Source organism: Hylobates moloch, unplaced genomic scaffold (genome assembly GCF_009828535.3).
Source record: "Hylobates moloch isolate HMO894 unplaced genomic scaffold, HMol_V3 SCAFFOLD_8, whole genome shotgun sequence".
Taxonomy (NCBI): Eukaryota; Metazoa; Chordata; class Mammalia; order Primates; family Hylobatidae; genus Hylobates; species Hylobates moloch.
Window position 1 is genome coordinate 56891535 of NW_026652283.1, and position 27811 is coordinate 56919345.

Genomic DNA, 27811 nt, shown 5'->3' on the forward strand with positions numbered 1-27811 from the left:
TACATACCATTCACCCCACGTGAGCACCATCCAACTAGTGCTACATTTCAGGGAGAAATCTTTTGTAACAAAAAAGGTTGGCTTGGGGGACCAAAACTTAATTCTCTTCTGCTAGTGTCGCATTTTTATTTGAAGGAACTAAAGCTCAGGATGATCAGCAGCATATTTTTTACCCATTTTCCCCTTAACATGAATTAAAGGATCACCCAACTCCTAGAGAGAATGGTTGTCAGCCCTGAGGGTCCCTTTGGAACCACAGGCATCATGTCATTCTAAACAAGCATGCCTGAAACAATGAGAATGTCTGAGATGCCACCATTATGCAAAACAGCCACATCTTTTGATAGATCTCATGCATCAAAACTTTACATGGAAGCCCATTGTCACCAACTAGTTATGCATTTAACATCATCTTTTCCTCCCCTCTTTCTCAACCTGTGAGGCTGTCGGGGACTGTGTGGCTCCAGGCCTGAAGCAGAGTTCATCTGGGCCCATATTCTGCTCCCTCCTGCCAGCACGGGCACCCAACTCGCTGCTGTCAGAGACCTGGACTGGGTGAAGGCTTCTTCAGCCACATTTTGGGGGGGCAAGTGGTGGAGCCTTTCCTAATCCTACTTTCATCCTCTGGGCTTGGCTTTGGTTCACCACCACTGTAGGAGACTTCTGGTCCCTTTACTATGCAGGAACTGACCTCACAGCCACCTTGGTGGGCTACATTCTTGCAGACGTGAAGCCTACAAATTCAGCCTTTATTTACTACTAAATGTTCTTATTCAGTGTCTAGTGTATAGAGATTCTTGTTTTCTTTCGGAGCATTGCTATTTTTTTTTATTCATCTCACGTTTTTACCTTCTGGTTGCCAAGACTATACTAGGTAATAAGGATAAAATGGTGAAGAATGGCTCCTACCATCAAGAGCTTACATACCAGAAGCCATGCCAAGGACTTGGCATGTATTATCCCATTTAACCTTCAGAATAACACTGTGAGATGAGTTCTGTTATTAACCTATTTTACAGATATGGCAACTGAAGGCCAAAGAGATTAAGCATCTTATGGTATCTCAGAGCTTTGAATTTGAAACCAAGGCTGACTGCCTTGTGCCATGAGATAAGGAATTCCAGGTGAAGACATCTTCGCCAGCTGAGGGGTTGGCCTGGGATATGATACGCTATAGCCTCTGCCTTGGCTGCTTACTCAGATATGACGGGGCTGCTGCATCTCTCTCCTGCCTTCTCCTTTCTTTCTAGGGCCAGATGTGGGTCTGCTTTCCTGATTTCACCTGCTGTCCAACCTCAGGGGTCTCAGAGACTTGGTCTTCTTATAGACCATGTCCTCATATGCCAGTGGGTGTGCGAGCCTCTGCTGGCACATTGGCTGAGCAGGGCCAGATCTGTATGTCTGTCTGTTTGCTGCTATGGCTGCTGCTGTTGCTCTTTAGTCAACCTTCATCCAGTAATTTCTTTAATTAAAAAGCTAACTCTGTGTGTGTGTGTGTGTGTGTGTGTGTGTGTGTGTGTGTGTGTGTGTTGCATAAGAGAGTTAGATATTAAAGGGAGTCCTGGTGGCAGAAGCTTTAGAGGGCAAAGTAACAAGATAGCCATCTTTATTGGTGATCATAACTGCCAAGTGGGACCTGTTATGATAATAACAGCCTCCACCTTCCTCAGCAGGGGCCTGTAAAGGGACCATGCAGTTATGCTGTTTTATGCTTGTTATTGTTTTAATATCTACTGTTGTTAAAAGTGCAGGAAGGTGACCTAAAAACCACAGCACCTTCTTTTGGTTGGACATAATGATAAAGTTTTCTTCATGGCATTGGAATGGGATGAGTTGATACTGTAATCTGTTAACTCATACATGCCTTTCCAGCCATTGTCTGGGGGAGAGCGTTAGATCTAGCTTCTCTGTCTGCCCTTCCCTGTGTTCTGAGTTGTCGGGGTTCATCCCGTTGAATGGGGCTGTCTACAGGGGTGTTGCCTTCTTCTCTAACTTCTCCAGGAAGTCCCTTCTTGACAAGAAAGTGAACTTACATGATTATGTAGATCTATTCTTTGGTCAAGCATATAAAAGTTTTTTGACTTGCATTATTTCCCGCTAAAGCAGGACTGACTGAACAGTGCTTTTGGTCTAGAAAAATTCAAGAAGCAAAGTGCTGGTGAAGTAGTACTTTTTGTTACTTCTAGGAAAGTTCAGACGAATGTCAGTAGTTTTCAAATTAGGCCACTTGTACCCTGGGGATTTGTGTAGATGCTGGAATAGCTGCATAAACAATGGAGTTGTTTCTTTTTACCAAACAGTAATGATATGAAATGCCTAAGGAGCATATTCCCCCCCCCCTTATCTCTCTTACATATTGGGGTTATTTATAAGATTTATAAAAAGCGTTCTGACTATATTTAATAAATTACCTTTGTCCAGGGTGGTGGATCTCAACACGTTATCTGAAGATGGCCTAAGTCAGAATCACTTGGGGTGCCTGATAAAATGCAGATTCTCCAGCTCCATGGATTTAGGGAAATACTGAACAGATCAGGTCATACAATAATAGAACTTTAACATTTGGCTGTTAAAAGGAAAATAGAACTCATTCTCTGGAATGTTCCCTCTGCTCTGGCATCCCTGGCAAGTGATTGACTGGTTTCTATATGAATGCTTCTACATGAATACTCCTGCTAATCAAGGGCTCACCATCTCTAAGGCATCTCTCCTAATTTATACCAGCTATAAACTATCACAAAAATTATCCTGAAAGAAATCACATATCTTCCTTTAGCCTACCTCCCCCACCAAAGTAGAATTTTTTTCTTTTTTTTTTTTTTTGAGAGAGAGTCTCACTCTGTCACCCAGGCTGGAGTGTAGTGGCACAACTGCAACCTCCGCCTCCCAGGTTCAAGTGACTCTCCTGCCTCAGCCTCCCAAATAGCTGGGATTATAGGCATGCACCATCACGCCTGGCTAATTTTCATATTTTTTGTAGAGATGGGGTTTTACCATGTCAGCCAGGCTGGTCTCGAACTCCTGACTTCAAACAATCTGCCCACCTCAGCCTCCTAAAGTGCTAGGATTACAGGAATGAACCACCATGCCCATCCCAAAGTAGATTTTAATACTTCCTCCTGTGTAAGCAAAAGCCCCTGTCCCATGCCACTAATAACACCTCTTATCATATCATTGTCTACTCTTCTGTCTTCCCCACCCCTTGCAAACTGGAAAATGAGCATTATTTCTTATTTATCAGAGTACTTTTCTTATGGAGCACTGAGCACTGTTTCTGACACATGTTGGCACTCGGTGAAAACCTGTGGCTCAGTAAACTCTTCTCATCATTTCTCTCTTTGGATCCTAATCCTGCTCTCTGAAAATACATAGAATTCATGTGGTCCTGTCTCCATGTGACAACCCTTCAAATATTTAAAGAGACAGCTGCTAAGTCTGTCTCCATGTCTCCTTGTATCCATTCTAAACTCCCCCAGTTCCTTCAACCATTGTTCATATGGCACTGGCTCCAGATGCCCCACAATCCTCACTGCCAGAGTCACTCTCAGCTTGAGGCACCCAGAGGTAAACCAACTGCTGGTATATGGCTTGCCACAGCACCATTTCTCTGTGTCACCTTGGTCACCAGGCTCTTTTAATTCAATCTGAGATCCATCCCTCGGCCTAGTGGCCATGGCCCTCGCATCACTGGTCTCTTCCTTTTGTCCCCTTTGTTTCCTCCCCTGTCTAGCTGTCTCTACCATTTGCAAATGGTATTGCAACCCAGTCAGAGCCACATGAATCTCCCTCACCAACCAGTTTGGGTTGCAGCTCTGGGTGAAACCACATCTCGTAATGAGAGCTTCATTAAGGCTGGGAGACGCAGCTGCAGAGACCAGAGTATTTTAAAACAGAGGGCACAGGTCACCGAGAGGTGAAAAGAGCCTGGTCCACTCAGCATATTTTAAAACTCAAGAGATGAGGACTAAGCGGTGAGAGAACCGTGCAGAATCCCAAATCGCCACCAAGAGCCATGTCTATTTGGGCCTGTGGCTCCAGCAGGCAGGGAAGCAGCATAAATTTCAGTGAGGTAAAGCTAAATGGTAACGGACTTTAAGTTCTGTCAAATATAGTTAATTTGCAGAATAAATTGGTCAGGGCAGCAAGAGGATTTAACATCCAAATCCATTTTAAAAACAGAAGCCAGATGAGTGTCCAGAGGAAAATGGAGACTCTTACAACATTCCCTTGCCGGTTGGAGTAGTATTATTATTGAATAATATTTTTATTAAAAATTTCTAGGCCATTTGGTAGTTAAAGATATTTATGAGCCAGCCTTTGCAGCGTCTCAGCAAGGCATTGAATTTTCCGCTATGGTGCTGCCTAAGCTGTGAGAGACACCCGCCTGCATAGAGTCGTATCAGGCACCCTCACACAGACACGGGTCATATTGTAACATGCAGCTGAGCGTTTGTACTGTGGAGCTGGGGCAAGTAATGGCAGTTTGTCAGTTTTACCCTTTGTAGAACTCTCCAGGTGTTCCCTGCCCTGTGCTCTTCTTGTCCAGATTTGAAGGTAGGAAGGAAAGAGAGATGTTGAGGCAGGAGCTGGATCTTATAGGGAAGGAGAGGTGGAGAACAGATAAGCACGCAGGGGTGCTCTGAGGGGTAAATGGAGTCATAAAGAGAGCATTGCTGGGCTGATGGTTCTGCCCAAACTCAAGGGACTCATGTGCACTCCCTATTGGAGAACTAAATGCCGCAGGGTAGATAGAGAAAAGCAGCACTTATTCTACTCTGTAGCCCAGTGGGGCCTTCAACACCAGCGGAGGTCCAGGCTGGAGGTGGATGCCCCTTCCTCAGCACGCTCTCGGCCCCGGTCTTGCTCTGCCACGGTTGCCGTGTCCTGGACTATTCCTGAGAGCTTTCCAGGCTCCTTCTTTGGGGGGACCAGGAAAGACGGGAAGCACTTGCTCCTGAGTGGTCTGGGGATGCACACTTGGCTTCTCAGCTCAGCCTCCTAAGCAGGAACAAGGCTGGGGGTGCGGAGGAAGCCTTAATCTCCAGACAAGTGCACGGGAGGCTCTTTCCTGACAGCGTGCTGAGCATGCCCACTCATTCACGTTGTCTTTCTGCTAATGGAGATTTGGAAATAGCAAATCCCGCAGGTGTTCCTCATTTTCGCCTCTCTCTCAGTGTCGTCCTCTCCCCGCACTCCCTCTCCCCATGCTGCTCTGTCTGTGGCGACACAGCAGGGATAATCCAGCACAGCTCTCCACATCCCGGAGCTGTGACTCCGAATCTCTATGTCAGGTTTATTTTGACTTTGACAAGAAGCTGCACACAGCTGCTGCTCGGCAGCAGGACGCCGATGGAGCTGGGAACTTCTTTTCATGTCCCCCTGCCCTTAAGCCCTGGGAGGAAGCTGAGGGGATGGACTGCAAGCTCCTACATGGCCAATAAGTGAGTCCTCACAGGCTGTGGGTCAGGGAAGGGCTCCCCTGCCAGTGCCACAATGTTAAAGGCTATGGACACTGTTGTGGCTGGAACAGTGTCCTTCCAAATTCATGCCTGCCCGGAACCTCACCTGTTTTTGCAAATGTAATTACATTAAGATGAGGTGATCCTGGACTACCTTCAGCGACTAGTGTCTTTATAAGAGAAGTGAGGGGGAGATTTGGACACAGACACACAGAAAAGAAAGCCACGTGGTAACTGAGGCCAAGATTAGAGTGAGGCATCTATAAGCCAAGGAGTGCCAAGGACAGCTGGGAGCCACCAGAAGCTGGGAAGACACAAAGAAGGATATTTCCCTAGAGTTTTCAAAGGGGGTATGGCCCTGACCACACCTTGATTTTGAACTTGAAGCCTCCAGAACTGGAAGGGAATGCATGCTGTTGTTTTAAGCGCCTCAATTGCTGATGGTTTGTTATAGCAGCCCTAGGAAACTAAGAGGAAGGGATTTGATAAGAACAAGAGCCTTGGTGATTAGCTCTGAGTCACAAGAAAGGCATCTGGTGAATCAAAAAGGAGGAGTGTAGGAGGCAAATGAAAAAACGGAATCAAGTACACTTAAAATTGCCATACGAAAAGTTTCAAACTGTAGGTATAAGATAACGCACACACAAATTTACTACAATTCAGCCGAGACAGAGCGAGCTCCTGCAGAGTACCAAGTGCTAGGCTCTAAGGACATGCAGAGGGGTACGTCCTCTCTTCGCCCTGGGAGTGAGTGGGACAGAGAGGCCATAAAGCCAAGCACTGGCACAGCGAGGTCGGGGCTCCTCTGGACTCAGTCACAAAGTACCAGTAGAATTAGTTCTGCAAGGAATGATGGGAGCAGAGTAGCTCTCAAAAAATATATGGGAAGAAAGGCGGAGAGAGAGAGAGAGAGAGAGAGAGAGAGAAGGAGACACTTTATAGGGTGTGCAAAGGTGGAGGCAGCTATGGCGTCAGCTTGGTCTCCCATACTCCCCCACGTATATGCACTTAGCAGATGCTTTAGGAAAATCCCACGGAGGTGCCTTACATTCCCAGCCTTGCCTATGGTGAGTCGTCATGAGACTTTGGGTTGTCATTTGAGGAATTTTAGGCTAAATCCCCTTTGCTTCTCTCCAACCTGATGTATTTCTTGAATGCTTCCAAGTGTAGAGCACTGGGTGAGAGCCATGACAACTCAAGCATAAGGCAGCTTCTTGCCCACTGGGAACTAACAGTCTAGCTGATTAGAAGACTTCCTTTGAGGAGTGAAAGCTTTAGGGCTTCCCAGCAGTTCTTGGATTTAATTCTTGTTCCTCTTAAGATGCATGGGCTGTGTAGAGCTGGATCTCAGGAATCCTTACAGAAGTGTCTGCCTCGCTGAGCAATTTGTTCTTTATTTTTTACACTAAGTTTATGATTCATAAAGGGATGCAATTGGGGTCACAGCTAAGTTTCAAAGGCTGTTTTTGTGTTTTTATTAATCTCTTGGTAGATTCTACTATCCCATCATTTCTTTGACCCAACCTCTCATTCCAAATTGAACTGACCATTACTGAGCAGAAAGAAGCATACGGGAGGCTGTTTAGTCAATTCGTTATTAAATTCACTGTTTCCATGCCAATGCTGACTAACACCTTTTGGCAAAGACAAACCACGGCATCTACACCAAAACCTCAGTTTAACATAAACCTAATTAGCCAGGAACCTCAACCAGACCGTTATTTGTTTGACAACATGCCTATTAGGAAGGGAAAATCTTCAGAAAATACCACCCCACCGTATGTTATTGATCAATTTTTAAAAAGCTGTTCGGGGTATAGATACCATTTTTCCTACAGCTTCCAAATCCGCATAGTCATAATTGATGAATAAAACTATCACCTGGAGGCTCCCTGGGGAAAGGTTTAATGCTGTTTGGTAGGCAATGCTTCATGAGGCAGGCAGGAAATTGGAAAACTGCATTTTTAGAAAAGAAAAATGTCAACAGGGATTGGAGGGAATGTAAGCATTTTCTGGGTAAGTATCATTAAACAAAAAATTCATTTTTCCGAAAGACATCTTTTCTCGAACGTCTCAGTTAATGACATTTTGCGGAGGTGCCCTATGGGTATCTGATGACTGCTAATTATCTCAGTGGACCTTACAGTATCTATAGATACTGCTCTCGAGGGACTGGCTGCAGGGCATGATTATGACAAAGACTTCTTGCTATTTCCAGAAACTTCTTGAACAAATACCAAAGAACAGGGTCTGAAGCATATAGTAACTTTAATTTTGGAACAAAAAGTACTGGTACATTCTGACAAAAGATTTGTTTTCAACTTGTGCAAATTCATTTGTAAGAAGGGACAAGAACATAAACCCTTTGGATTCGGGACTATTTCTGGATCTGTTGGACAGTTGTGAACCACTAGTTTTTCCATTATTTAATCCCAAAGAAAGGTGTGTTTACTCTGAGTTGATGAGTAGCTGAATGTGAGGCTGGAGACGGGGAAGGGCTCATTGTTTGCAGACTGATACTGGGCAGCAGAGCAAAACTGCAGAAGACGCAGGTTTTCATGCTCCATCACATGACCATCCTTGGATTCAGACTGGCTCTCTCTTGCTACCACAGCCACTGCCTTTTTTGCTGGTGATGGAGAGCATAGATGCCAAATCCCAGTATGACTGCAAGTACTGTTCCTCCCAGAGCTACATCCAGCTGCTCCCACAGGGAGAAGTTTACCTTTCACCCCAGCTGCTCTTTGGTACCCGTGGTTTCACTGACCCAAGACACCAGACATACCCTTTTGCCACTTTGTGACATTATTGGCTACAACTTTCCCAGATTCTTCTCACCATATTGAACCACACTGTCTGCCCTTCAGCACAAGACCTGGCTGCTCCCTTTCTTAAGCTTAAGTCCTCACATCCCAAGGGAATTAATGATCTTTGAGATGTGTTTGTATGTTTTACAAAATTTGCAAAATGAACTTTCTGCAGCCTTTCCCCAAATCTCTGCAACTAGGTTATCTTTGAAGAAGTCCTATTTGCACCCGAAAGTAGTAGAACCCACTCTGGATTGATGCTCCTCTTCTTAAAAGAACCCAGAACATCTCAAAAGAACCCAGAACAGCAATGCCCCAGATGAATTTAAACCCATCCTATCTAGGTAGTACCTGCAGAATATATAGTGTAGTCATTTTGTATACAAGTCATTAGACATGATTTATTAAGTCAACAAACACTTGTAGTCATTTAATGAATATTTGTTTAATGAATTGTTGAATACATTAGTGTGAGTTACATATTAGGCGTGCGGGATATTATAGTGGAGAACAAGGCATAATTTTGTCCTTCAAGGCACCTGCCATCCGATGGTGTTGCTGGTGAGCAGGGCAGGTAAGTGAACAGGCATTGAGAGAATAAGTAAATTTAGAAAGCACTCAATACATCCCAGGCTCGGTTCTAAACTGTCTTTGTGAGTTATATTAGTTAGCCTTTCCTACACTCTTACTAAATCAGTTCAGTTATTATCTCCAGTTTATGTATGAGAAAGTTCAAACACAGGAAGATTAAGAAATTCACCCCAAATTACACAGTTGGCAACTGGTAAGGTCAGAGATCAAACCCAGGCAGTCTGCCTCAGGCCACACACTTTGAACAGCCCTTGAGTGGCGGTGGGCATGGAGCAAGAGAAGTGGATGGTGTGGGGCTAAAATGAATGTAAATTTCACAAGATTAGTTGAGGGGGGGAGAGAGAGAGAGAGAGAGAGAGAAACACACCAGCAAGGAAGCTGTAATTTCTGACTTGAGCAACTAGGAAGTTAGCAGTGCATTTTGCTGAGCTAGGACCTACACGAGGAGGAATAGTTGCTGAGGAGAGTGTGGAGGAAATGATGACCACAGTTTGGGACATGTTGAGTTTGAGGTGCCTGTAGGACATATAAGTGGATGTCCAAGCAATCATATTGAGGTTTAGTTACTTGTGGGAGAGATCCTGGCCAGGGATATAGAGTTGGCTGTCATCAGAATAATGCTTTCTCCTTTCTTCTTTATTGTTTGATGTGTTAGTAAAGGACTAGAGAACTGTTTACAAATGCTTTGGTTTTCTTCTTTGTGTTTGACTTTTTGTAAAAATGTAGACCTAAGATCATGACTTAATATATTCACTCCAATATGTTCATGGATATATGGAGATCGATATGTAGAACTAAACTAGGCAAAGATGTTTCAAAGATAAAAAAGACATAGTTCCTAACCCCAAGGCACTTACTATTTCATGTAGAAGTGGAGAAAAAGATGGTCAGTTTATGTCCTATCTTCTTTTCCCTAATTATTAATCCATTGCATTTTGTTTTATTTGAGCTCAGAGAGTATGTCATCATGGCAGGTCTAGCAGTTCATTTTAAGTCCATAGTGATCTCTCTGTCCAAAGACGTGATTGAACACCCCAAGAGACTGATTAGAGCCTGGGTGGATGGACTTCTGTGTTAATTTTGATGACTCTAGGACATCTGGCTTGAGCAGTAGACTGGGGTGGGGGTTGGGGTAGATCCTGGAATGCAGGGTTTTGGTGGGCTTCAGGGTGGCTGTGCTTCATTTGCCCCACATCAAGCCTTCTTTCCTGTAAATCCTAAGCTGTCTCCAAGAGCTGGGATCTGATTAGCTTGCATTTGATTTCTTTGCTGCCTAATGAACTGCTTCTGTCATTCTAGCTGTGATGTCATTAGCATCTCATTGCCTTGGGCAGCAACTCAGGAGAGAGATTCTTAAGTAGCCTTAGAATCCTATAGGAATTGTACCAATTTACTTCATAACAACTAATTCACCTCATGGCCTGTCAGTTACCACCAGAAGAGCAGACCCTGCATGAGAATGGGCCGGTCACTTTTGTCACCCTCATGTGCTCCTGAATCTAGGTGGGCCACTATGTACATGCCTAAGGCCATGTGCACATCCACAATGACATGTTGAGCTTTAAGGATGCGATATTCTCATACCACAATATTCTATTGGGGAAACTCATCCACTGTATGCTGTAGGATACAGATTTAGCCTAAAGCAAATGGCATTTATTTATAGCAAGCTGTATTTGCAAAATGCTTTGCAGTTTTAGGATTGTTAACTACATTCCAGGTTGGATGTTCTTCTATTGGTAAGAAACTGAAGTGTCCTGACTGGACTCCGGAACCTTCCCTGACAACAGTGGAGTGAATTCTGCAAACAGAGGTGGGAGGGAGCCACACCTGGGTATTCTTTATCCAAAGGCACCTTTGTCAATTATAAGATTTTGAGACCTTAATTGTAGCTTATTTCTTCTGTCCAGAGAGACAGTGTATTTATTGGACTAGAATATTTATTTTGCTAAAAGACAGCATAGTGTCTCCAACTTCTAGAGCAGTTCTACTCAGACTCTAGAGGGTAGAAGAGGGAAGATGCCCCAAAGAACTGTAATAGGTGTGGGCAGTGGAGGGGGTGAGCCATTGATTCACAAGGAAGTAAGGCGGGGTCTTCTCCTGCAACTCTCCACGCACAAACCTCCCCCACTGTTCACTCCCACACAGGAGGAGTTAAAAGCAACGGTCAAAGATCAGCCTCTCCTGAAGCTTTTAGGACCTGAACGGCTCTCACTTACCACAGACGTGATGGTTATAGGTGCTCTCTTTGGGCTAAGGGAGATTTATCTGGGCTTTCACCATTGGACTCCATCATTTTAAAGAGTACTTCCCAATTGTATCTTTAACTGAACATAGGAAATGCATTTCTTCTTTGAAAAATCTCCCTCACACACACATCTCTATTCTTTGCTGGAAGCTGAATAGATAGCTTTTGGGAGCTCGCTGCTCATCACTCCTGTGTAAATCCAGCTCCTCTCCAGACAGCCCCATCCTGCATGGCGAGGGGACCAGAAGGCAGTGGGTCTTGGCCTCCGGCGGGGCTCTTTTTATATAGACCTGAAGGTTTTCCAGAGACAGAAAATATGACTCTGAATTAAAACAAGAGTTTGGTGGGTCCCCTCCACGGATTTCTACAACCTTCCCATTCCTCTCTACTCCCTAACCTTGCCAGGTAGCTAGAACTGAAGGGCTTTGAGGGGGATTCGCTGCATCCTGATTTTAATTGGGATCGCCAGAAAACAGTAGCAAGGGGAGCAACCCCTCAGATGTTTACAGCTATGACAGGACCCAGTGATGGCCAGCTGGAGGGCAGGAAGACCCTCGGACCCTCAGCTCCAGGCTGTTTGTGGTTGCAGCGCCCTCTAGTGGCCGCATTAGTCATGAGCACGGTACACGCTTAGTAACGAGGGGAGGGGGCGTGGGGAGCATGCCTGAGTATTTGGGGATTCAAGGTGCGAGAAAAGGCACTGGTGGCATATTACTTCCCCTTTGAAGTAGTGTTTACTCCATGTTAAGGATATTGGGGGTAGGGGTTATTTTCCCTTCGGAATTTAATTTTCCTTTAATTATCCTGTCATCATCTATGCCCCTCTATATTTTTCTCTTTAGGGTAAATGTTATGGAATTGTTTTAGTCTCTAATTTTTTATTCTCCGGTTGAAGAAAAATTGTACCTCCACAACATTTTTTTAAAGTAGCCATGTGTTACTTTTTCATAGTTTATTTTCTACGATGCCAAAGTGAGATTTATCCATTTTTTTTCCCTCCCGCTCACGAAAGTCATTTTAGACTTATATCACCATCTAGCGGTCATTTCGTGGAAATTCTTTTCCCAGACAAACAAATTCTCAACAAGGAGGGCTACGGGTCAGTAAGGAAATGCATATCATTAGAAGGTGGGTAAGAGCCAACCAGGAGACCCTCAAGCCCTCTGGCAAGACTTGCATGGCGAAATTTCAATAATCTTTTTTGAAAAGAAACTGTATCTTTACCGATTTTTTTTTGGCGGGATTTTACTTACTTTTTTTTTTTTTTGAAACGGAGTCTTGCTCTGTAGCCCAGGCTGGAATGCAGTGGCGTGATCTCGGCTCACTGAAACCTCTGCCTGCCGAGTTCAAGCGATTCTTCTGCCTCAGCATCCCGAGTAGCTGGGATTACAGGCGTGCGCCACCACGCCTAGCTAATTTTTGTACTTTTAGCAGAGACGGGGTTTCACCATGTTGGCCAGGCTGGTCTCGATCTCTTGACTTCGTGATCCACCTGCCTTGGCCTCCCAAAGTGCTGGGATTACAAGAGTGAGCCACCACGTCCGCCCTTTACTTACTTTCTTAATGAAGTAGAGTTTGCTGACGAAAAAAGCACTGGGTTTCTGAAATGAAACCCATACATTGAGCCCTTTTCCATACATTGCATGAAACAGCTTCAGAGAGACCACTGGGCTTTGGGGAATGATGGACACACACAGAGCACTCATTCTGTTCCTCTCAGACTCATCAGAACATGAAGCTTGATAGGCTAGATCTTTGGAGGCACTGGTTGTAACGATTTGCAAAGTGGTTCCAGAAGGTGATTATGAGCTACAACTCATCGACTTCATAAAACGAGTTCTCTCTCATGGGGTGCAGAGAGCTCTCTGCTATTCTGTTCTTGATTGCTATGTAATATGAGCGCATTTAGAAATGCCATGAGGCATTAATGAAGGGCTGCTTGCCCAGAAATCACACCAAGGATCAAAGATCTCACCCCACCCGCACTTGCTCCGCCCAATCCATACAGCATATTGAAAAGATTGGGGGCCTGGCGAGGGGCTGGAGGAGGGGAGTCTTGGGTCAGCTTGTGACCACTTTGCAAATACCCGTAGCCACACAGTTGCCTGGGTTGCATAAGCCTCCCTGTCAGTGAAGATTTACCTATGGGTGAAGTGATTTGAGGGCTAGTTCTATTTGAAGCCATCGTTCTTATTTTTGGTGTGAGTAGTTATACACTTCTCTTATAATCTAGGAAGGGTTTGAGCTCGGCTCTGGGTCGATTATTAAACAAAATGCAAGTATGTGATGAATTATATGCCATATTTATAGTCAGAGAGCCCTTTGCCTTAACGTGCTAGGTAAAACTTCCTCATTGTTTCCTCTGGGAAACAACAATGCTGAAATGCCTCATGATGTTTCTAAATGGGCTCATATTACATAGCAAACAAGAAGGGAATCGCAAAGAGCTCCCTGGACCCCATAAGAGAGAACTCTTTTATAAAGTCAATGAGTCATATCTACAATCACCTTCGGGAACCACTTTAAAAATCCTTCCAACCACTGCCTCCAAAGGTCCAGCCCATTGTCCATTGCATTCTTCATGAGTCTGAGAGGGCCAGAATGAATGTTCTGTATATATCCAGGATGTCCAAAAGCTTAGTGGTCTCTCTGAAGCTGTTTCACGTTCAGGACTGCAGCTATGCAAAAAGGAGTGACGAATCTCAGAAACACAGTGGTTTTTTGTCAGCAAACACTACTTCAATCTTCCTTTAGAATTAATAAGTTAAATGGAGAATCATGAGGACTGGGAAGAGAAATGCCAAGCAGTGCTTTCTTGTATAAAGAACAAACCATTATTCTCTGGTAGGCAATTCCCATGTTTGTCACCAAAAGTAGACCAAAAGATTCTTTAACTATCCTTTACTCAACAAACAAAATTGATGTGGACCCATCTCTCAAGTTTTGGAGTGCAAATCTTTTTGAAAAAGTCAAAATTCCCTTCCCATCTTCAATACATTGATTAATAATGAAGCAGAGTTCTATTCTTCTTCCTCTCTGACCTAAAAGACTTAAGAATAGACAAAAGTGGATTCAAATCCCAGCTCTCACAATCTACTAGCTGTGTGACCTTGAAGCTCTTGGCCTCATTTTCCTCATCTATAAACTGAGTATAATGACAGAGCTCCATGCAGAGAGTTATCATAATGGTTAAAGTAGACCTTGAACAGATCTCGCTTTTATAGTACAGGCTTCCTAAATCTTAGCTACATTTATAATTAAATCTATTATGATGATGGTTTGCCATGTGCTAGCCATTGTGTTAGGTGCTTTATAAAAGGAATTGCCATTCATTCATTACCCAATGCTAGACATAGGTACTATTCATATCTTTACTTCGTAGATGAAGAAATTAAGTCATAGAACAATCACTGTTATGGTTTGTATTCTTGCTGAGGGTCATCAGCGCGGAGACTGATCCCTCTAGAGATTCAGTGGAGCTGATGATTCTCAGAAAAGGAACAACCTAGATTCTCACTGAAAAGGGCCATTTCCAACTCTGTGTGTCACTGGGAGGTTGGGTGTCCCAAATTAAGTGGGATGGCAGAATCACATTCTTACCCCTTCAGTGGCTGTTTCTGATCCCAAAGATTGGACCCCCGCACTTAGGGGCCACGAGGTCATGCTAGTCCTTATTTTTTTGACTCCTTCACTGTTTCTTTCCATTTTGTGTCTGCAGGCAACTCCCCATCTGATGAGTCTGAGGAGCGGGAAAGAGACCCCAAGGTGCTGACGTTCCCAGAATATATCGCCAGCTTGTCAGACTCCGGCACCAAGCGCATGGCGGCTGGAGTCCGCATGGAGTGCCAGAGCAAGGGACGATGCCCCTCGTCCTGCCCCCTGTGTCATGTGACATCCAGTCCTGACACCCCTGCTGAGCCAGTTCTGCTGGAGGTGACCAAAGCAGCCCCCATCTATGAACTGGTGACCAACAACCAGACCCAGAGGGTAAGAGGCCTGGGACTCTTGGCTCTGGGAGGCGTCAACCACAACAGAAGGCTTTCCAAATGGTGTGAGGAAGTGACAGGGTGTGGTTGAGGGCCATGCTAGAATATGGATAGTGAGGCTTTTTGTTTAGCTAATCTGGGCACCTAATTTGCTTAAATTTGCATGTTTGCATATTAAGTCAAATCAATGCATCTACAACACCCATGATAATATGATTCCGGAGTCACAACTGAGCACCTGTGTAGGGCTTTGAGCCCTACACAAAGGGCTGGAAGAAAGCAAGTAGGGAGGCACAACATTTGCCATCATCAAAGTCATTGTTCAGAGAACCCTCATGCCTTGGGGACAGTTGTGGGGAGGATGCTCAGTTCTGCCTCACTCTGGTTGGCTTGGGAGGTGGGCCAGCTTCCCTTGCTGATCCCTTAGCCTGGCCCAGCTGCAGCTGGACTAGAAGGAGCATATCAGGCACAGGTTGCAAAGGGAAGATTCTGGCAGCCTCGGCCTGGAAGGGGTTGGTTTCCTGCCCATCACTCTGGCTCTAAGAACAAAACGCCACATCCAAGCAGATCCTTCTGCCTTTCTATTATGCTGCTGGGCTGTGACATTTCCCAACCACTCCTTTGCCTCTGCCTCTCCCTTTCCAAAGATGCCAGGAGAAAATGGATGGAACCAAAAAGAAGGGCTGGAGAACTGTGTCAGAAGCCATAGCTCAGCTCCTTTCCTAGCTCTCCAACGTCCTCAAGGACATAGAGATTAGAAGGACATAGGACAAAGCAGTAGCAACAGCAACAACAACAAAAGTAAAAACAAGGAGACGCCGGGTGTGGGACTTCTGGAACTATGGCAAAGGCAGCCTTGGGGACAAGGCAGCAGGAGTCGCAGCAGTGAGCTGTTTACCTGCCTGAGAGGTGTGCCCATCCAGGTGGGGTGATAATTGCTTTCTGTTTTCTCCTTAAGGAACACCTGGTGTTTGTTTCATAGGTAATGCTCAGACCAACAGGAGGGATTTTGTAGGTGTGTGTGTTTCTCTCGCCTACCCGCCTCTGCCACAGATATTTCACCGAGTGTTTGAAAATAAGGTTTTTCACAGAAGCAAAAAGATAAATTGTTCTCGTGGCCTACACATTTGTCTTCAATCTAATAAACATGGCTACGGGAAGAGGAGTGGGAGAAAAGAGACCTTCGGAAGGATGGGTCTGAAAGGATAAAGGAAAGGCAGAGGGTTTGGGTCACCATGGAGACCCAGAGCTGCAGTGTCTTTAAGCCAATGCCCAGCCCTCTTCTTCTCCCCTTACCTGCCCCTCTTTATCTCAAGGCTGCTGCTGCTGATACCCTAAGAGCTCCCAGGCCACTTGCCTGGAAGCAGTGGGATCAGAGAGTTCACACAAAACCATCCTTGCAACAGGGCGTGCGGAGCTGCAGAATGCAGAAAGCATGCTGGGAGATGAGAGAGTGCACTGTGCTTTCTATGCATGATTGCGAGCAAAATGGGGAAGATGAAGGAAGTTTGTCTTCGGCAACTCGCTTTCTGGATCCCCTACTTGGCCCTACCTCAGCCCCTTCCCTTTCTCCCTGCACCAGTTTTAAGAGATGGGTTGAGAAATGCTTTCCATCTGGCCATCTTTTGAACTCTTTAATTTCTAAACACATAGACAAGTGGCCCTAGCTGGAGTTCAATCACTGTCACATGTTTCTTTCTTAGACATATTTTGTCTTTGCCATCCGCTGTTCTGTTTTTCTTTCTAATTTTGCCCTTTCCTAAGGAATGGAGATGACAAGTGAAGAAGCTAAGAAATAGAGGAGTGCCAAATCATGACATTAGAATATAATTCAATGGGTGTTTTTATTTCTACCTCTGGCATATCGTTGGGTCCATTTTCTGACCTTTGTTGGTCTCATTGTCCTCCTGTCGGACTAAATAATCTCTGATGCTATATTTCAGTCTAATCTGTGAATATCATAAAGAAACAAACAAATAGGTCAAACCATATAATGAGCCAGGTATCTCAAACCCAACACATTTGAACTCATCATCTTCCAGCACAAACTCATACCTGTTGTGTGGCCATCCCAGTGAATGGCACTGTCTTCCACTAAGTTGCCTGAACTGGAGACTAGGGCCACTTCCTAGAATTTCCTCATCATTCCCAACATCCATTTTATCACTAAGAGCCACAGATATCTCTTGAATTCATTCTCTTTTTATGATACCCCCATCACAACCTATTTCTGGCATCCTTTGTGATATCAGGCTACTATCCCATTAAAGTAACCTTCTCACTGGTCTCCCTAACAGACCACCCAGAATTATATATCTAATATGGACTTCAGATAATTTGACATCAAAGTAATTTAATGGCTCCACAGAATCTATTGAATACAATCTAATGTCCTCAGAACATCATTATAAGGCAGTTCATGATCCAATTTTGTCTTCACTTACTTAGGTTGTTACCACTCTATATCTTATACTCTGCACTCCAAAATTTAACTCTTTCTACCCCCTCAAACACATTTTTTCTCACGCAGATGGCCCTTCAGACTTCAAACTCTCTGTCCCAAGAATGTTCTTGCCCACATTTCTACCACTGGAAAAGTCCTGCTGTTACTTCAGTTTCAGCTAAAACATCTCCACCTGCCAAGATCCCTTCCTTACACTCCTAGGCCAACCCACGTATCCCTTCATGTAATTCCCATTGTGTGTATATCTACATCTTTTTGTTTTTTTGTTGTTGTTGTTTGTATGTTTTTGTTGTTTGTTTGTTTTTGTATTTTTGGGGTTTTTTTTTTTGGACTTAAGAGGATTTATTTACTACTAGATTGGATATAGGTTGGACATAGTGGCTCACACCTATAATTCCAGCACTCTGGGAGGCCAACGCAGGAGGATCACTTGAGCCAAGGAGTTCGAGACCAGCCTGGGCAACATAAAGAGACAAAATTTAAAAATCAGCCAGGCATGGTGACACATGACTGCGGTCTCAGTGACTCAGGAGGCTGAGGCAGGAGGGATCCCCCAAGCCCAGGAGAGGGAGGCTGCCTTGAACTATGATTGCACCACTGCACCCAGCCTGAGTGACAGAGCAAGACCATGTCTCAAAATAGATTGGATATGGACAACTGAGGGAGGTGGGGACTGCCTCTGCCTTTTTTTTTTTTTGAGACGGAGTTTCACTCTTGTTGCCCAGGCTGGAGTGCAATGGCATGATCTTGGCTCACTGCAACCTCCTCCTCCCAGGTTCAAGCGATTCTCCTGCTTCAGCCTCCCGAGTAGCTGGGATTACAGGCATGTGCCACCATGCCCGGCTAATTTTGTATTTTTGGTAGAGATTGGGGTCTCTCCATGTCGATCAGGTTGGTCTCGAACTGCCGACCTCAGGTGATCCGCCAGCCTCGACCTCCCAAAGTGTTGGGATTACAGGCATAAGCCACCGTGCCTGGCTTGTATCCACATCTTTTATAGGATGCATCATCTATTATCGCAGCTGTTGACATAGTTGTTTCATCCCCTCTAGACTATGAGGATGTTTTTCTTCTCCAGAATCCCAGTGCCTAGCAAGTGGCTGATGCATAGTTCGCTTTCTGCTAAATAAATGAATGAATAGATGCATAAATAGATAAATTAATGGATAGATGAATTTAGCTTGAAGTTCAACCACTCCCCTTAGAGACAACAATAACAAAAATTGGAAAACTTTATTTCTTTCCTGGAATAAGGATTAAATCTGATAACAAATGTGGATTCCCTATGCAATGCTGGGTACATTGTAGATACTCAGACAAATGTAATTTCCATTTCTCTTTCTTTCCAAATGGGTTCCTTCTTAATTCCTCTCTTCTGTCCTCATCCAACAGTTTGCAGTTACCTGCAGCCCAGGATTCAGAGAGTAGGAACTCTTTTTTTTTTTTAATTTTAATTTTTGTTTTTTTAAGACAGGTCTTGCTCTACTGCCCAGGCCAGAGTACAGTGGTATGATCTCAGCTCACTGCAACCTCTGCCTATCAGGCTCAGGTGATTCTCCTGCCTCAGCCTCCTGAATAGGTGGGATTACAGGCGCCCGCCACCATGGCCAGCTTACTTTTTGTAGTTTTAGTAGAGACGAGGTTTTGCCACATTGGCCAGGCTGGTCTCGAACTTCTGAACTCAGGTGATCCTCCTGCCTCAGCCTCTCAAAGTGCTGGGATTACAGGCATGAGCCACCATACCCTGCCCAGAGTAGGAACTCTTATGGAGTGGTGTGAATTGAAGATGGAAAGTGAAAGCTTTTGCAAAATGACATTTAGCTTATTTGTCATCACAGGTATTTGTCCTTTCTCTTTTGGATTGAAAATCTGACCATGTGGCTCCACTGTTTTAAATACTGCAATTACTTACCAGTGCTCTTGAAATGTGGCCCCCCTGCCTCACCGTAACCCACAAGGCTTCTGTGTTTCAGCCCTGTCTCCCTTCCACTTGCTGAGAATGCCTTTTCTCCCTCAGGCTGTCTTTTACAGACAGACCTACCTTTTTTTCCATTGATTTTAGAAGTCAAGTTCCATCCAGGCTGGTCTTATTGACACTGTTTTTTCAACCTGGAACACTACTTCAACTTTCATGAGTAAATAACTTTTGATCCAGCCCTCAGAGCTCAGATAAAAAGTTGCTTCCTCATAGAGGCCTCCGTGTACCCCTCTGTGAGCTTATCTACCCTTCCTTGTCTCTCTTGCCACCATATGCGTTCATGGCAGCTCAACCTTTTCCTTTGAGGTTCTGACCACAGGTGTGGTGATTTGATTATTGTAACTTTGCTTGTTTGTGTGTCATCTGACTTTAAGATTTATGCAGACAGGGGCCACAGGTGTCTTGTGCATCCTCGTATCCTTAATGCTTCATGTAGAAAATGGCCCCTTGCAGGTGCTTAGCAAATAATTGTTGACTGAAGGCTCTGCAAGGCAGTAGCCACAGTGTTGCCTTTATTCTACCTATCTCAAAGGTCGTCTGTTTTCCTAGTTTTAAGCAATGCACCTTTTAATTTTGAATTTGGATCAATCAGGCAAAGCATAAAGTGGGCACTTATGCACCAGGCTTCATGCTGAGAGCCTGAGTTGTCCAGTGAGTCATGTTGAACTCAGGTTCTGGCACTGCCCTTTTCACCAGCCTATGACCCCGGGCAAGTCACCTCACCTCTTTGACTCTCAGTCTTCTCCACTGTAAATCATGATAACCATTCATCAAAGTGTTCGCATCAAAAAGGGCCTTCTAAATTATAAATCTCTGCACAAATAATAGTTATAATCATTCATTGGTTTCTGTTTCCTAGAGGCTTCCAATCTGGGGAGGGGGCAGGATGGACCCTTATTCTAACTATTCTAACCTAAGGTGGCCTATGTAAAGTTCTGAAAGAATGGAACATAGGCTGCTGGCTTTAGGTTTAGACATTCTGATTTTTGTAGAGTTATCTCCTTCTTTCCCTTTGTCTCTTTTTCTTTTGAATTCTTTGGTCTAAAATTTTCAAGGGTAGCTAGGTCTCACTTTTCTAATTTACCGATTAGGTGTGAATGTGGTGAGAATGAAACACAGAGAAGAGAATCATAAGAAACAGCCAAAGCTGCAGATGTTGAGCTCATCCAGAGAGAAAGTCCTGACTTGGCTAGCTTGGACCGGCCATGCTCCCTGCAGCCAGTCTCACCCTCTCCCTCCCCTTGGGATGGGGCTGAGGCAGCAGCACCCCGCTGAAGGGTCAGTACTCCATCAGGATCCACGTCCTCACCCAGGACTGGCCCTATTATGGGTTCTGTTACTTCACTGGTCTAATTTTATTCTTCTGTCCTTTTACTTAATAGTAAATATCTCTATGAACCCTCTGCATGTAAAGAATTCTGCTAGGTTCTGTGATGGTTACAAATTTCTATCTAAGACTCAACCCTGTTATTCAAAGACAATAATAATTGCTGGCATTTATTCATGACTAATGTGTTCCAGGTACTATGCATACATTATTTCATTTGGCATATATTATTATATTTAATTATCACAGCAAGCCTATTAGGAAAGTGCTATTTTTATCCCATTTTATTATTGAGGAAACTGAGCTTATGTAACTTGCCTAAGGTCACATGGCAGTGATTGGCAAAGCGGGAGTTCTCACTCAGGGCTGACAGCTCCAGAGCCCAGCTCTTAGCCTGTGTGCCACATTGCTTCTCCTGTTCATGATTTACTAAGAAAGGAATGCTTAATGCCAAGTCACAACCTAAGGCAGCATTGCAAAAATATTGTAAGCAGGTTAGAAAGCATGCTGAAGGAATGCAAAGGGAATACTGGGGCAGGTAGATAAGGATGCACAGAAAAGCATTTGGGAAAAGGCTAATGCCTCTGGGCAGAGGGAAGAGTAGCCACCCAGAAGATGTGTGGCAGAGGCGTCATTTTTTTTCTAGAGCCTAAGGTGTGGAATGATGGAGTGGCATATGAGGCAGATAGTGGGCGGAATATGACTTGCTCCCAAAGTGGCAGCCCGTTACCACAAGGGGGAACTCTTACGGTAAAGGGAGACGGACACCCTAGAGGTTCTAAGAGGCTCAGGCTTCCCAGAAACAATCTCCTGGAATCAGAATTTGAGACTCCACAGTGATAAAGTGGCGACACAACCTGCCGCTGGAAGTAGTTTAGGGCCATGCGGATCCTTGACATTCTGCCTCTTGATTCTGACGGCCTAGCCCTGGCTTCTCAACACTCAATCTTTTCCCTGTTCTCTCATGCAGCTCTTGCAAGAGGCTACCATGAGCTCTCTCTGGTGCTCAGGGACTGGAGATGTCATCGAGGACTGGTGTCGATGTGACTCCACTGCTTTTGGAGCTGATGGACTCCCCACCTGTGCACCTCTCCCACAGCCTGTGTATGGTTCTCTTTCTCTCTTTCAGCATTACTCTAGAAACAGATACTGAGTGTCTACTATTTGCAAAGAAATGGGCTGGGTACTGGGAAACAGAAAGAAAAATATGACATAATACTTGCCTTCAGAGAGCTTTCAATCTTCCAAGGGAGGCAGCACAGATGGTTTTAGTAGAAGAAAGGGTGTGACAAGTGTTAACAAGAGGCATTTAAAGAAAGTGTGAAGAGGGAATGGTCAAGTCTGAACTGACGCCATGGTGAAGGCTCTGTGGAGGAGGTGGCGCTTGAACTTCTCCTTGAAGGTGGAGAAAGTAGGACAGCATAACTAGAAGACAATGGGGAGAAAAGTGCCATTGTAATGGAAGAAGTTAGAGATTTACACTGAGAGCTTAACTAGACCAATGACATAACCACTCATTGAACACTTACTGGGTGCCAGGCATTGTATGGAGCAGTTAGATACTGCTCATTTAATAGACAAAATAAAATGCATTCAAATGGATTGAATAATTTTTCCAAAGTGGTAGAGCAGGAAGCAGAATTGGCTAAGAGGCATGTTCTTGGCCATTATAGTATGGAGAGGATAAAATTGAGAGATGATCTGGGGCAAAACCAACAGGGCTTGGTGACTGATTGAAGTAGTGGTGAGGAGAAAGGAAAAGTGGAAAGTGAATTTAAGACTTCTGACACTGGTGGCTGGGAAGATGAATAGGCCACCAGTGAGCAAAGAAGAATCAAAGGATAGGCAGGTTTGAGGAGGAAGCCAGTTTCATTTAGGCTTGCCTTGGAGCTGTCATGGGGTAGCTGAGTGTGTGGGGATGTTCAGTGTGCAGAAAGAAAGATGGAGCTCTGCAAAAAAGTAAATATCAGAGATGAGATTTCAGTCAACCCCAGAGAAATGGGAGATGAAACCACAGCTATTAGAAAGAGTGCTCCAGAACAATAATCAAGTGGGAAGAGCAGAGGGCTGGGGATGAACAATAGAAGAGTCTGCATTTGGGGGGTGAAGAGGATGAAGTGCTACAAAGGTGTCTGAGAATGGACATGCCTAATCTCCTTCGCCTCAATGGAAGGCTAAACAGAACTGGCCAAGCTGAGGGCCAGGACCTGAGACAAGAATCCCTTGTAGCCTCTAATATGGCATCTGCCATGGGACTGAAGCCACAGGAATATTGTATCTAATAAAGAGGGCTGGCATGACAAGCTGGAAGAGAGTAACCCCAGGGGCTGGTAAGGCAAAGAAATCCTGAAGTAAAGATCAGTCCCTGCAAAAGTGAAAGGCTGAGTAGGCAGGAGCAACAGACCGCTTAGGAAACCAGCAATTGAGAGGCTGCCCTCTGGCCTGTTTCATGCAGGTGTGGATGGGCACTAACGGGCCAGGACAAAGCAAGAAGAAATCAGAGAAAGAGGAGAATGCAGCACTAGAGGGTCATTACAAGCCAATTTCTTCTCTTGTCCACGGTCTTCCTTCTCTCTGTAGGTGGTTTTAGATACCTACAGCCTTTGGCCGTAGATACACCAGCCTTTGGCTTCCTGTTCTTCATAGTCATGATTGGACTTCTTGAGTTAAAAGAGAATCAAGCTTATTATTAATAAAAGTTCTTTCATTTAGTATAAAGGGAGCCACTAGGAGAACTGCTGCTGTTAGACTAATTCACCAGGTAAGAAAGCTACCTCTGAAACAATACTGAAGCTACCAAATGTTATCAGGTGGACACAAGATCCAGCCATAATGTCTCAGGGCTTATTTTGTTTTTAAACCTGTGTTTACTAAATCTTATTGCAAAAGATTAAATTGGGCTAAATTTTCATAAACAGTAAATGTCTATTAAGGACTTTCCTTTTCTTGACAACTGATCACCTCCTTCAGTAGCAAACCTTAGTTTCAGTGGGAAAGGAAAATACACTTTAGTTTTACACAAGTCTGTGTAAATCATATACACTTCTATTTCTCAGAAGAGGCTGGGTTTAGTCCATATTTTCACAGAATTTGTGTTCTCAGAAATCTAACTTATTTAACGTCCCTAATGCTTTTTTTTTTTCAAAACAGCACTCTGCATATGACACTAATTAATGAATTTGTCAATAATCTGCACTGTTTTGGGTTTATTCCAGCTTTAATATCATATGCAAACTATGCACTCCTTCACTAACAGAAGGGCATGTGTTTTGTGTTATTTTCCCACTAGTTGAATTCCTTACTTTTGTGCCCACAGCCTACTATAATTTATTTTTGAAACTCTTATCACATACTATTATAATCACATGTATAATTACATGCTTCTATTGCTCACTAAGCTCCATAAAAGAAGGGACTGGGATGGGCTTGTGCACCACTGCATCCCCAGTAGCAAATGGGTGCTTCACAAATATCTGTTGAATTGAAATTGAAGATTGCAGATGGTTTGGTGTCATTCATTCTTAGTACCTTGCACAGTGATCCTTGAGACAGGCACCTGTGAGCTGAGCAGAGAAAAGGAGGGCCAGGAATATGAGTGATCATGAGATCTGGGAACCAAGGACAAGATAAATGGCAGAGATACTTGTAAGGGAGGGAGGCTGGAGTGAGCAGGAGTGGGGAACATTCCCAGAATCCAGTGGTCTTGAAAGAAACACAGAATTGGAAGAAAGAGGGGAAACCCAAGGCACATACAAGAAATCAGAAGGCGGCTGTGAATTGAAACCACATGGACAATTAAGAGATCCATACCAGTGAATGCCAACAAGGATTATTAAGTTTCTGCGAGGTACAGAGAGGTATGAGCTGGCAAGGCATGACAGTGGTAAATGTGGGCAACTTGTAAAGAATGAGGAGAGTATGAAGTGAGAAAAGCAAGGAAAGGCTGGAATCAGGAACCAGGATATCCATATAAACCCAAGAGCAAAGACAGAAACCGAAATCAGAATCTGGGCAAGCAGGCAGAGGACATCATTCCAAGGAGAACTTGACATGTGGCCAACTTTCTATTGTCCGGTAAAGCCCCCTATGAATATCACTTCCAAACTGAACCTGTTCCAAGGTCCAGCTAGCAGATGGCCTGGAGAAAAGGATAGTTTAGTTCCCATAGCAAGAAGGGAAGTTGGGGTTTCCCCCACCAGCAGGGCAGATCCTGATAAAGTTATGGAAGCCAAACCAACTGTGGCCTTATTAATTTGAGATTCTGGACATCATCTTCAATACGTCTTTATATGAGCAGTATACACACATTCTCTTGATATTTTTCAAGAGAAAATCTAGAAATTATGGTATTTTCCAGCCATATAAAACAGTACTACTCCAAAAGCCCTATCCTCTGACCCATGTAATATGCAGACATTCATTAATCTTTGACTCACCTACTGATTTATTTATTTACACTTATTGGCTGAGTTTATAATATGTAACAGGCATTTAATACATAAAACATAGATCTCAAGAGTCCTCAAAAACATTACTATCTTTTGAAAGAGACAGGCCCTCAAAGAGATCATTTTTGTAGTTGGTTGGGAAAGAAAAGCTCACAGTATCACAATTGAGGTAGTCAGTGCCCAAAGTGAGTCACAGTTGTGTCCCTGTTTCATGTTCCTTCCTGTCTGCACACAGGCTGAGACTCTCCACGGTTCACGAGCCCAGCAGCACTCTTGTGGTCCTGGAGTGGGAACACTCAGAGCCACCAATCGGGGTGCAGATTGTAGATTACCTCCTCCGTCAAGAGAAAGTCACTGACAGGATGGACCACTCCAAAGTGGAGACAGGTGAGCACCTTCTACTTCATGGGCTTGTCTTGATCCAAGGTGATAAAACTAAAACAAAGAAAAATGCCCTGCCTCATGGCTTTGCTCCAGGTCCCCAGTATCCCAGGGCAATGCAGGAAGGGCAGGGAGAAGAAGAAGCTGTTCTTCTTCTCCAAGAAGCAGCTGTTCTTCCAAGCAGCAGCCATCTTGTCCATTTAAGAGTTTTTGCCTGGTGAGCATCTGACAAAGCCTTGTTTTGATTTTGTTTTTTGTTTACAAAAGAGGTGTCCATTTCATTGCCTCTAGGCACACTCACAAAGAAACAACAATACAATACACTAGTTATCCTAGCCCACAATTAGGAAACAATTCTCTGCTAACCACTGCCATGATTACAGAAAAAAAAATTCCTTTGCTAATAACCCCCCTCCAGGCAAAAGCCTGTGCAAACAGATGTGTTTGGCCCATGTCTTTTCCTGAAGCAAACTGCTTTTCTCAGGTCCAGCTAATAAGAGGGAAGCCTTAACGGAATGGAAACACCCCATCAAAAATGTTCCTTGCCTTAATATTTCACTACCTGCACACAGTGAAAGGTCAACATTCATAATCCCAAAAACTTATGCATGGGATGTGGTCACCAGCAGGATGATGGCACCAACAATCTAATTCAAAATAAACAGCTACTGTGAGCCTGCCACTGAGGGTTAGAGACATACGCAGCTGCCTTCAGGCATAGAGAGCTGCCTACCGCTTCTTCCAAGGCCCTTTGCCTGATGTGCACAGGTATTGCTGAGGTATGGCAGGGACCACTGACCAGAATGCTATCTCTGTCCATGCCAAGAACATTTTATAAAGGAGCGCTCTGGCCGGGCGTTATGCCTCACGCTTGTATTCCCAGCACTTTGGGAGGCTGAGGTGGGCAGATCAGGAGGTCAAGATTTCGAGAGTGTCCTGACCAACATGGTGAAACCCTGGCACATGCCTGTAATCTCAGCTACTCGGGAGGCTGAGGCAGGGGAATTGCTTGAACCTGGGAGGCAGAGGTTGCAGTGAGACAAGATCACACCACTGCACTCTAGCCTAGGCGACAGAGCTAGACTCTGTCTCAAAAAAAAAAAAAAAAAAGGTCTCAGGTGTGATGTGTACCTCTTGCCCTAGTTGTGTCTGAACTAACTCTAGACAGCTTTGAGTGGTTAAATATGAAATAGAAAAGGCCATTCCTTATAAGTCTCCTTTCTCTACCCTAGAGATTGAGGACCAAATCATTGTCATGTTAAGTTCTCATTGAGTTGACTCCATCTATCTCCTCATTGCTTGGCCGTCATTGTTTCTCATGCTTTTTCCATTCCTTCTCCTCCGGGCAGAAACAGTGCTGAGCTTTGTGGACGACATCATCTCTGGAGCAAAGTCTCCTTGTGCAATGCCATCTCAGGTGCCGGACAAGCAGCTCACCACCATCTCTCTGATCATACGATGCCTGGAACCTGACACCATTTACATGTGAGTAACACACACCTACCTAGTGACTTCTTACCCTGACAGTCCCAAGGCTTCTTACCAGTTTCTTCTTGCTACTTGAGTTCCTTTAGAGACTCAGCAAAACATGTTGAGTCTCTGAAATCTTATCCCAGGTGGCATTATAGAGAATCTTCTCAAGTACTTAGGCACTGGAATGGGGGGATCTAGAAAGATAATGCGGTTCTGTCCCTTGAGGAGTTTGCAACATAGAGGGGAAATATATAAAAAACTAACTTTAACTTAAGGCAGAATTAAATAAATATAGATAGAAAAGCAAAAAATGAAAAAAAATTGTAAAATAGAAGAAAGAAGTGATTAATTCTAACTAGAGTGGATGTCAACTAAACTGTGTTGTGTAGAATTTCAACCAACAGAGTCATGTTGGAAAAGGTATGCTAGGCTCAGGAAACTGCAAAGGCAAAGGTGAAGAAGCATGAAGGTGAGTAGCCAGTAGTCTAGTAGGGCAGAGGCAGACGGTGAGTAAAAGGGAAAGGAAGAAAGTGAGACTGGAAAGATAGAATGCTGTAAGTCCAAGGAGTCATTTTTGAGGAAAGGCATAGAATACCAATAACTCTGCTTTAGAAAGCTAACTAGCTCCAACGGCATTGAAGTAATTTAT

The 27811-nt window shown here is 44.3% G+C and overlaps 1 protein-coding gene across 2 annotated transcripts in view; it reads left to right on the plus strand.

The window, feature by feature from the left end:
- The window catches only part of ASTN1 (astrotactin 1), a 307337-nt gene that overhangs the window by 258599 nt on the left and 20927 nt on the right, over window positions 1-27811 (plus strand). For both annotated transcript variants that reach the window (XM_032160908.2, XM_032160909.2), the window contains exons 17-20: window positions 14824-15092; window positions 21831-21964; window positions 25544-25695; window positions 27039-27174. In XM_032160908.2, coding sequence (XP_032016799.1) covers window positions 14824-15092; window positions 21831-21964; window positions 25544-25695; window positions 27039-27174 — 691 coding nt within the window. The remainder of the gene's footprint in view (window positions 1-14823; window positions 15093-21830; window positions 21965-25543; window positions 25696-27038; window positions 27175-27811) is intronic.